Source organism: Microtus ochrogaster, chromosome 24 (genome assembly GCF_000317375.1).
Source record: "Microtus ochrogaster isolate Prairie Vole_2 chromosome 24, MicOch1.0, whole genome shotgun sequence".
NCBI classification, from domain to species: domain Eukaryota; kingdom Metazoa; phylum Chordata; class Mammalia; order Rodentia; family Cricetidae; genus Microtus; species Microtus ochrogaster.
In genome coordinates, this window is record NC_022024.1 from 31352391 (window position 1) to 31364465 (window position 12075).

Here is a 12075-nt window from a genome sequence, read left to right on the forward strand (position 1 = left end):
CAGACAGAAAGCATCCCAGGCTAACAACTACGCTACTCATTCTGGATGATGCAGCAAAAGAGAGTTCTTACCCTCTCCTCTTGGCGTTCAGGGCTTAGACTCTATACCTACAGCTCTGACTTTTAATGGCAAAAAAAAAAAAAAACTAAAACAAAAACAAAATACAAATGAGCACAATCTTGATCTACCTCAAATATAACTGGAAAATTTGCATCCTTGAAAACCTTTGTGCTTGAAATAAAAGGAAGCTGGTGACGTAGAGCAATTCTTGCCACCTCTCCCACTGGGGGCTTTAAGATCTGGAGCTGAGCATCAAGTAAGTTCTGGATGAATAATAATTGTATACACCCCGAATCCTTTCCAGGGTCCAAATGCCCTTTCTCTTTAGGAGGCAAATCTCACTTCCTCATCCTATACCATTTTCTTCTATACGGGAAACAGTATATACTCATTGAAGAAATGTGGGATCTTGAGTAGGCAAAGGGGAGGTATGAGAATATTGCAATTCCTGCAACTGCTATGGACAGTTACTAATATTTATTGAGGACCAATTTAGTGCCTGATAGGATGCGATATTAATCGCGGCTTCAGAAGCACTGTTACACTGCAGGCTAAGGAAATCTAATTAGTTCCCTGTTCTTTAACTCTCTCTTTAGAGGAGAAGACCTGCAGCACCAAAAGCTGAGCTTGTCCCATAATTAGTAATCAGTTTAGGCAGCCTGATTTCAAGGCTTATGATGTGCCAAACCCATCTACCATTGTCTACGTTCTAGAAAGAAGAGACAAGACAGTTGCTAAGCAGAAAAGCCATCGGCATTATTTAATATGCAGATAAGACCAGAGAAGAAAGAAAAGAGAAAATTTGATAGAAGTAACTAGAACAAGCCAGACGTTGTGCTACACACCTGTAATTCCAGCACACAGGGAGCTAGCGTAGGACCATGAGTGTGAGGTTAGCCTGGGCTACACAGCAAGGCCCTGTCCTCCTCCAGATATCACCAAAGTGAACATAGCAACAGAGGGAAGTGTGGGAACAGGGACACTGGCACCAGGTTTGAATGCCAGCACTGTTTGGATGGGAGGCTGTTATTGCTCTTTGTGCCTGAATTTCCTTCACTATAGAAGCTACCACTCAACCTGTATGCCCACCAAAGATTATGATGAGCTGATATAAGGGAAATACCAAAAACACTGTCTCACCAAGCCCTAAGTATGTGCTTTTTTTTTATTATTGGAACGGTTGCATTTATTTTTGCTTTTTTCTCACCACACTCCTCATCATATGGAGAACTTCTACTCAAGATAGTACACTCTGAAGATCATGTGAAGAAGCATGACCAAGTCAAAACCTAAGTGATGCTCCGTAACATCGGCATTAAAACACACAGCTTGCAGGTGGAAAGAAGCAGAGTGCCAAAGTCCCTGAGCCTGGGTCCTGCAAAAGAGGCCTGGGTGAGTGTGCTGAAGGTCAGGTTCCACAGCAAGTTTGGAACCAGGTAACAGCTGGCTTCATTGGTCATACAAGGACCCGAATCCCTCGGCACACAGCAACACACCAATGGTGCACCTTGATTTACATTTTATAAATATCTCTCCAGCTGCTATGAAAGATTGGATTATGGCTTCTACAGAGCATCAGTGTTATTACTTGGAACCCCAGAGAAGATAATTCCTTAGCTGTATGTTTTTTGGAATGTTTGTTCTGATGCTTTTAATAATAGTGTTGGTGAAAAGACTTAAACATGTACGTATACATACATATATCTATATGCAGACAGTTTGAACAGATACATGGTCGAAATAATGGAACTGACTTTTGTTTAGGATTCTAAAATGAATGTGAACCATATCTACTAAGCTTAAACTATTTGAATGGAAACAACTGGGCAGTGTGTTTGCTGTGAATTAGACAGAAAAGGAAGATACTTCTCACGTCTGCATCAGTTAGCTATTGGTTCATTCTTCTCTGAAGAACAGAAACACTGTGAATCTGATTGGCTAGAACCAGAAAGCTTTCCCTAGTGGGCGGGACCACTTCCCTCTTACACTCCTCCTTTCCAAGTTCACTTGGGTTTAAGTGGGTGACATCTATCTTAGCAACAGTGCCAAACTCAGTCTTAACCAGATATCCTTGGTAAGGGTTTTCCAGTCTCAAAGCAGCTATCAACAGGTCTACTGTCGATTAGCTGACAGAACTGCAGGAGACTAGTGAATGACAGTGGACGAAAAAAGCATTTCTAGGCCCTTTTTAATTACAACCATAATAATATTAAATTGTTACATTAATGTCAACACTGGAAAGACCACTATTGTATTATAAACAATATTACACCCTTGCCATAATAAAAATATGAATACCCTATGCTGTTGCACATAAAATGTGAACTGGAAATAAAATTTGGATGAAGATTTCTCTTAATCACCAAAGCTCATAAAGACTTTATTAAAGCTCAAAAGTATACTTGCATAAAGTGAACTGTTTTACCTGTGTGCTCAGCTCCCTCATTCTTGACGTCTGTGGTTCCCACGGAAGAGGTGGGCGGACTAGCTGGAGGACTAGAAGGAAAGCTGGCGCACCCTGTAGACGTGCTGATTTCAAAGTATTCTTGGTTATGATTCATTCGCTGGAAATCCAGAGAAGACACAATAGATGTTCGTTGTTTTGGCTAAAATAAACAAGATGACAAGAGTATTAATACAATCATTCCTGCCTTTAGCCATACCTCTCTTTCTAAATCATTTGAAGAGGAAAGGTTTATTTCCCCCGCAGTTACATATACCAGTTTTTCAACAAAAGCAGCAAGGACCAGAACACAAGCAGGGCAGGAACATGAGGCAAGAGATGATGCAGAGGCCACAGAAGGGTGCTGCTTACTGCCTTGCCCCCATGGCTTGCCCAGTCTGCTTTCTTATAGAACCCAGGGGCACCAGCCCAGGGGTAGGCACACCCACATGGGCAGGCCTTCCCTCATTAACTACTAAGAAAATGCCCTCCAGGCTTGCCTAGAGCCTAATCTTAGGGAAGCATTTCCTCAGTCAAGGCTCCCTCCTCTCTGAAGATTCCAGTTTGTGTCCAGTTGACATAAAACTAGCCAGCACAGCAGAGAGAGACAGCAGTCAATCAGTTGATGATAGTGAAAAGCTGTATAACTGAAAATCTTATGACACCATTAATATGCTATTTTAGACTATCTGATTTCCACAGAAGATCACAAAATCAAATGCACAGCATTTCTCGCAATCATCAATTTTGAAAGTTACAACTTTAAGTCACCTTCCCTTCAACCAACATTCATTAAACATCTGTCATTCACTGGACCCTGAGGAGACAGAGACAAATATCAAAAGGTCCCTTCAACATTGAAGTATAATTGAGGCAGTTCTATTTTTTGGTTTTTTTTATACAGTCCAAGGAATTTGTGGCATTAGATGGTATCCCCAAGTACCATATGCTAGAATAAATCACGAGAATTAAGTGAACTTATATGGAACATTTTCTAGGATCTACGAATCTACTTGGTATTTGTAGTGAACTTTGATTTTCTTTCTTAAGGATTTTAATTAATCCCCAAATAGCAAGAAAAGTCAATTTAAACATAAAAGTTAAAATCATGGAGCAATTGCAGATATAATCTATGCTCTCTGTCGGTCACGGATTACTCCCCATAGGAGGCTTCTGGGGTTTTTCTACAACAGTATTATTAATTTCCCATTCTTCCTGCCCACTAGAGCTTAGAACATTGTAGTTAAGAAAAAGTACAACCCTTTGGACCTCAGATCTATGTACATTTTCCAAAAAAAACAAAAAACCCAATCCAAGTTTTAACTTTTAATTATTCTTGTTGATAGAAGTGAAATATTCTTTCTTGCAATAAATAATAGGAGTTAAGTTTTATTCAATAAGTTTATTATCCATTCATTTTTTCATAGGACAACAGCCTTTGTTTTATTAGTGTTTTAATTGTTCCAACATGTTTGGATAACTATCTTCAGAGATCATTTTCTTAAAAAAAAAAAAAAGACGTCAAATCCTGTGTCTCTTCTACATCACTGTGTAGAAGTAAATTACCTAAAAACATAGAGAGAGCATGAAATGATCTCGATGCTTTACGCTTTCATACTTTTATTATTTAAAAAGCTTGAGAGGCACAATATTGTTATACAGGAGCAGGCACGTCATTTATTATCGTGACGCCACTCGGGGACAGAATTCAGATTAGTACCCACACAAGATGCAGTTGCTTCTGAAGGATGAACGATGAGGATTTAATGTCAGGCTTGGTTTCTCATGACATGTCTGCCCTGGGGGCTACTGAATCTCAGTTTCACATTCAATGTCCTTTCCACTGTCCTCTGGAGCAGCCATTAAGGAGGCACAGGCTATTACAGGGCACCAATAGAAACAGATATGGCCATCAGTCAAGAATTTGCTTTGTTGTTTTGTATTGTGCTTTGCTTCCCTTTATATACAGGCAATGGACTGCCTTCCCACTAACGCTCCTTCCCGTGAGCCTTCTAAGGGTCAAGACCACTGATGCATATGGTCTCCACCTAAATGTTTCTTAAATACATGTTTCTAAGCCTCGGCTGCCCACAATTCTGATTGCATTAAAACACAAGTTGTTATGCAATTATGAAGATAAATAGGCTAATTTGGCGGCATTAATTCATCCTACAAATATTGCTGAGTGTACACTAATTGCAGACACCAGGGCAAGTACTGCCAGAGCAATAAACAAGTAACATTATAGCTCTTCAGTGGGAGAAGTGATGCATGGGGAAGAAAGGGAACCATCTATATAGGAGCTGCAGGGAACACAAAAGACAGTACCACACATAAAGGAGCTGCAGGAAGGGAACGCTAAGGTCAGGGAATCCACTGTTGGGTTTCTACTTGAGGGAGGGTACCAAAAAAGCAGTACTCCCCCCCCCAAACCCACCATTTTCCATGGTCTCTCACTACAAGATATTTTTATTTGTTATCCATGTGTTGGTCCCTAAAGCATGGGGCTTTTCACAGTGTGATGGTTAAACCCTTCCTGGCAGTCATTAGGGTGGATGGGTGTATCAGGCTTAAGAGGGCATTGGTCAAGAATCCCACCTTAAAGGTTGATGCCACCACAGAAGGCAGGATAATAGGTGAGTGACTCCAAGCTAAAGTAGAAGCTCTGTCGCCCCACAGACCTCATTGGCACAACAGTCAGACACGAAGACATGTTTTAGAGCAAAAGGGGCTATATCCAAGCACAGGGCACACCTGTAAGTAGGGTCCAGTGGGATTCACTTGGTACAAAGCAAAAAAGCCAGGCTCTAAGAAATGCCCAAATGGAATTATGAGTGAATGTTCTATTGCCAGAGTGAGGGTGATATGTATGTGTTATACTTACTTTGAATTATCTTCGTCAGTCAGAACCCATTATAGAAGTATTGTGGAACATAAAGATGTAGGTGGAATATATTCTGACACAACATTAGGAAGAGCATGCCATTATGGTGGGGCACATGCATTTGATCCACTTAGGATTGAAATAAAAAAGAACTCCTGGAAAACTTAAAAGAAACGGACAACTTTCTGGATAAATATCACTTACCAATATTAGATCACTATCAGAAAAGCAAATTAAACATACCTATAACTGCCAAAGAAATACAAACAGTCATCAAAGGTCTTCCGATAAAAAAAAAGACCAGGATCAGATGGTTTCAGCATAGAATTCTACAAGATTTTCAAAGATGAATTAATACCAATACTCTTCAAATTGTTCCATACAATAGAAACAGAAGGAACATTGTCAAACTATTTTTATGAGGATACAATTACCATGATACCCAAACCACAGAAAGACATTACTAAAAAAAAAAGAATTATAGACCAAACTTACTCATGAACATTGATGTAAAAATACTCAACAAAATACTGGCAAATCGAACCAAAACAACACATTAGAACCATCATCCAGCACGATCAAGTCAGCTTCATCCCAGAGATACAGGAATGGTTCAACACATGAAAATCTGTTAATGTAATCCACCATATAAACAAACTGAAAAAATAAAAACCACATGATCATCTCATTAGATGCTGAAAACGCTCCTGACAAAATACAACATCCCTTCACGATAAAGGCCTTGGAGAGAGAAGGGATACAAGGAATATACCTAAACATAATAAAGGCAATATACAGCAAACTAACATCAAACTAAATGGAGATAAATTCACAGTGATCCCACTGAAATCAGGAACAAGACAAGGTTGTCCACTCTCTCCATATCTATTCAATATAATTCTTAAGGTCCTAGATAGAGCAATAAGACAACAAAAAGAGATCAAGGGGATACAAATCAGAAAAGAAGAAGTCAAACTCTCACTATTTGTTGATGATATGATATTTTACATAAGCAATCCCAAAAGTTCTATCAAGGAACTTCTACAACTCATAAGCACTTTCAGTAATGCAGCATGATACAAGATTAACTAAAAAAAATCAGCAGCTCTCCTTTACACAGATGATAAATGGGCTGAGAAAGAAATCAGAGAAGCATCACCCTTCACAATAACCACAAATATAATAAGATATCTTGGAGTAATTCTAACCAACAAGTGGAAGAATTGTATGACAAGAACTTTAAATCTTTGAGGAAAGAAATTGAAGAAGGCACCAGAAAGTGGAAAGATCTCCGAGGTTCTTGGGTAGGTAGAATTAACACAGTAAAAATGGCAACCTTATCAAAAGCAATCTACAGATTCAATGCAATACCCATTAAAAGCCCAGTAAAATTCTTCACAGACCTTAAAAGAATAGTACTCAACTTCATATGGAAAAGCAAAAATCCCAGGATAGCCCAAACATTCCTGTACAATAAAAGACCTTCTGGGGGCATCACAATCCCTGATTTCAAATTCTACTACAGAGCTACAGGACTGAAAACAGCCTGAAATTGGCATAAAAACAGACAGGTGGTCCAATGGAACTGAATTGAAGACCCAGATATTAATCCACTCATAAGTGGTTTTTAAACATATAGCAAAGGAAACCAGAATACAAATTACAATTCCAGAGAACCTAGACAACAATGTAGACCCTAAGAGAGACATACATAGATCTAATTCTACATGGGAAGTAGAAAAAGACAAGATCTCCTGAGTAAATTGGGAGCATGGGGAAGGATTGAAGGGGAGGAGAGAGGCAGGGAAGGAATCAGAGAAAAATGTAGAGCTCAATAAAATCAAGAAAAGGAGTTTGAGCTTTTAGGCTTTAGAATGTATCAAAAGAAAGAAAGAAAGAAAGAAAGAAAGAAAGAAAGAAAGAAAGAAAGAAAGAAAGAAAGAAAGAAAGAAAGAAAGGAAGAAAAGGAAAAAAAGAAAAAAGAAAGAACTCCTGACTAGGTAATATGATTCTTCCTTCCAAACTTTCCTTAAGCTTCCATTTTATGTTTCCTTTATTCTTTTCAAATCACTTAAACCAATAGGCATTTGAAAAAAGCCTCTTACTTAAATTTAAGTTGATTTCCAACCACCTGAAATTGCCTAATTCAATTAGAAGGGGTTTCAGACGCTGTCCTAACCAAATGTCAAGCTGATCTAGAGGGACACACTGGTGTCAGGACAGAGATGTGGCACTAGCAAAAGTCGATGGTAATATTAAATAAACCAGTCAGGTGAAACCGAGAGGCAGAATGAGTTCTCGGGAAAGATTGCAGACTACCAGAACACTCGCTGTGACACTAATAGGACCCCGAGAAGATGACACACTTTCTAGACACCTCCCCACAGGCTCCATGTCTCAATACAATGAGGTGTTTTCATATGTACTTTTTTTTTTAAGTTAGATGGTAAAAATGAGCAGCCAGAGTATTTGCTTTGAGGGCTTTCTTCAGCCTTGGCACATTCTGAGTATACAGTATTTGGGAAGTGGGATTTAATTACAAATATTTTCCCCAAATGACAGCCTGTTGTACCACTATCCTGATTTCTGCACTAATGTGAAATGTCCATTTATCATATAATACATTTCTGGATGTAGGCTGGGTTTGTGTGATGGTGTCGTTCGTCTTTATTCCTATGCTAACAGGGCACTCCCCAATGACGGCTTTATGTCTTACTTCTACAGCCCTTTATAAATGGATATGCTGAGCCTTCTTGTGTTTAGTCTGGGAGCACTGAGAAGCTTTATTTACTCTACTTCTATTGGTTCATTCAACAGACACACATTAGCCCTTGGCTATGTGCCAAGCCCTTCTCTAAGCTCTGGAGACAGTGCAAAGAACCTAAAGGAAAAGAAACCATTTTCAGGAATTTTAAAGACAAAATTTGCTTTGCCTTAAACTTTTAAATGTCCCCAAATAATTTAATAGCCCGTTTTTACAAATGCTGCTAAAGGTGGGAAAAAAGGAACCCTTACACACTGTTGAGGTGGGAACGAATGTAGCCACCATGGAAATCAGTATGGAGGGTCCATTTAAGTACATACCCAAAAGAACGTAAGTCAGGATAGACCAGCAATACTGGAACACCTATATTTATTGAGACACAAACACCTAGCAGTCAAGTTATGGCTTGATCTCAGGTGTGCATTCACAGATGCACATATAAAGAAAATATGGCACGAATATACAGCATCTTCTGCAGACTTAAAGAAGAGCAAAAGTATGTAATCTCCAAAAAAATGAATGGCACAGAGAAAATCAGTGAAGTACCTCCATCTCGGAAGGACAAATGTCACCTATTTTCTTTCCTATGCTGAATCTAGCTGTCTGCAGAGCCTAGCATAATAGCCGTCAGAGGCTTCATCTAGCAGCTGATAGAAGCAGATGCAGAGACCCACACATAAGGCAGAGTTCAGGGAGAAGGCGAGAAAGGGTTGTAGGAGCTGGAGAAGTCAAGACACCACAAGAACACGGCTTACAGAATTAACTAACCAGGTCTCATAGGGGCTCACAGAGACTCAGTCAACAACCAGGGAGCCCGCATGGGTCTGACCTAGGTCCTCTGCATGGATGTTATGGTTGTGACCGGGTGCTCCTGGGGGACTCCTAACAGTAAGAACTGGGCTGTCTCTGACTCTTTTGTCTGCTTCTGGGATCCTTTGCCTCTTACTTGGTTGCCTCATCCAGCCTTAATATGACGGAATATGCCTAGTTTTATTATGACTTGACATAGCATGTTTGGTTGATATCCCTGAGAGGCCTGCCCTTTTCTGAAAGGAAAGGAAAGGATCTGGGGGAGACGGAAGTGGGGGTGGGAGTAACTGGGAGGAGAGGAGGAAGCAGAAACCACGGTAGGGGTTGCAATATATGAGAGAAGAATAAATTCTAAAAAAAAAAATAAGAAATTAATTTTAAAAAATTAACCCTAGCAGTGGAGTGGGAATCTAGGTGTCTGTCATTCTTCAGGTGGCTCATTTTGATCACCAGGGTGTGGCACCACAACCCCTCCTGCTACAGTTCACTCCTTAGGAGCTTCAGAGGCTCCTTTAGCACCTAGGCAGTCACCATTACTGTTGGACAAACTGTGAAACCCATTGCTCCATATGCAAGGTGCTAATGTTCTCAGCTGCTCTGACCACTTCTAGCTGGCTTTGATAACCATGCTCTTAAGATTTCCTTCAGGGCTCTGAGAATATCAAACTCATTGCCGACTCCTATGATGTCCTCCCTCCTGCTGGACTGTGCATTTCTACCTTTGGTTTTGTCGAAATCAAACAATATTGACTTTTGAGAATATCCCATAACAACACTGCAATTTTCAGCACTTGTGTAGATTTATTCTTAGTTTTGTTTATTTTACTAAGTTAATTGCATGAAAGGAAAAGGAAATGACTGATCCTCTCATCTTAGAATTCTCGGTGAATCCTTTCTCTTTCGTCCTCCCAACCACTTCCTGCCTCTCTCTCCACCAGGAATCAAACATGGGTTTCATACGGGCCTATCAAGCCCTTACCACTGAACTGTATTCTCAGCCCTGTCCTGAGAGTTCTGAGAACAGCACAGAAAAGGGACTTGAAGAAAATCAACAGTGTTTTTGTTAGAGAAGCACGAAAACTAAAAACATCATCTACCTTCTCTCTTTTCAAAAAGATAGAACTTGCCCTCATGAGATGTAGGGTGTGTGTGTGTGTGTGTGTGTGTGTGTGTGTGTGTGTGTGTGTGTGTGAGTATTGCATACAATGACTAAAATTTGTCCTAATAATGTAGAATTATAGTATTCAGGTTTGGAAAATACAATTCTTCTATTTTCCTGATCATGGTAAAACATACATCTATAATTTCCGCCCAGGAGTTGAAATAGTTGTAAGTAAATGTCATGTACTTAGGAGTGGATGTTTTATGCACTTTAGATTCGTTTTCTTTTAAAGATTGTAACGTTGGTATTATAAGTAGATCTAATGCAGGCATAGTAGAACACCCTTCACTCCTAACTCCAAAAGCAGACACAGGTGAATCTCTGTAAGCTTCAGGACAGCCAGAGCTACATAATGGGCAGTGGAATGTGTTAAAAGAGAGAGGGGAGGAGGAAAGGAAGCAAGAAATGAAGAAAGGAAGGAAGAAGGAAAATAAAAACAATTTAGCTCTTATTCTATTTTGTGGACATCAGATGCAGGTATGGTCTTAGAGTCAGCAAGAGAGTATGCCAAAATTAAAACAGGTGTATGGAATTAAAAATGAGTGATCCTCCCATCCTGACTCTAGGACATAATTATTACATAGATTAAAAGGGAAGTGAATATAAAATTACAAGTAGGGCTAGGAGCTTAATATTTCTCGAGCCTCATCTGTGCATCAATGGGACAGTCTCCTTTTCACTGTAAGAAGAGCATTGACTGAAAATACTGGCTTTGCTTTAAAAGGTGTTGAAAGATAAGACAAGTGGATAGAAATTCAACTTTTACAGACTGTATTCTTTTTTGAACTTAATTAAGTTAATGAGTGCATAAAATCTAGGTTCTCTAAAGGAACAGAACCGATAGAATGAACAGTGTTGCTGTAGGAAATCCTACCACCCAGTAGCCTTTATGTTACCCGCCCAGTTGGGCGTGGCCTCTTATACTATTTATGCTGATGTAAAGTGCGTGTCTGGCCTCTTTTCCAGCTGTGGTTGCTGTTCTCCATTCCAGCAAAGGATTGTGATCTGTGAGTCTACCCCTAAATAAATAACCCTCTATTATTTTCAGTTTTGAGCTAGTGTGGGATTTCTTTTAAGTGTCCTTCTTCAATGTGTGTGTGTGCAACTGTGTGTGTACATATGAGTGTGAGTGTGAAAATGGGGATTTATTAGAGTGGTTTACAAGCTATGGTCTGGTAGGTAGTCCACCATGGCTGCCTCCTGTTGGAAAGCTCAAGTATCCAGTAGTTGCTCAGCCATGAGGCTTGAATCTCTGCAGGTCAGCCTGGTGCTAGAGTTCAGGGTGATCCCTGGGCTGCTGCTGGTTTTCAGTCTATGCTGGAATCTAGTCAACAGAACAAGATAAATAAACTTGCCAACCAGAGGGAGGACAAACAGACAGAAAACAATGTTTCCATCTTCCATGTCCTTCTATGTGGGCGGCCCAGGAGTGGCCCAGATTTAGGCTGAGTCTTCCTGCTTCAAAGAATCTGGTTAAGAAAACCCCTCACAGGGGTGCCAGAAGCTTGGGTTTAGTTGATTCCAGATGTAGGCAAGCTGACAACCAGGTTAGCTATCACAGTATGTGAGTGTGTGCTTATGTGTGTGTGTGGGGGGGGCACATGCACAAATATGGTTGCATATGTGTCATAGTGTGCATGTGGAGGTTTGGGCCCTCACTTTCTGCCTGGTTTGGCACAGGGTCTTTCTTGGTAGCCACCATGTAGGCCAGCTGGCCCACAAGCCTCCAGGGATTCTCCTGTCTTCACTTGCCATTTCCTCAGCTCCAGGACTACAGACACTTACACTGCACGTCTGACTTCTACATGGGCTCTGGAAATTGAACTTAGGTCTTCAATCTTGTACAGCAAGTGATTTCACGAATAAGCCGTGTCCTCAGCCCTTATAATCTGAGTTTCTGTAGTCACTAAATATAGAATTAAGAGTAAGGGAGGAAAAAATTAAGAATCTTA

General features: G+C 40.1%; 1 protein-coding gene across 9 annotated transcripts in view; it reads right to left on the reverse strand.

The window, feature by feature from the left end:
• Positions 1-12075, reverse strand: part of Anks1b (ankyrin repeat and sterile alpha motif domain containing 1B) — a 760073-nt gene that overhangs the window by 541873 nt on the left and 206125 nt on the right. For all 9 annotated transcript variants that reach the window (XM_013350332.2, XM_013350331.2, XM_026784589.1 and 6 more), the window contains exon 10: positions 2486-2666. In XM_013350332.2, coding sequence (XP_013205786.2) covers positions 2486-2666 — 181 coding nt within the window. The remainder of the gene's footprint in view (positions 1-2485; positions 2667-12075) is intronic.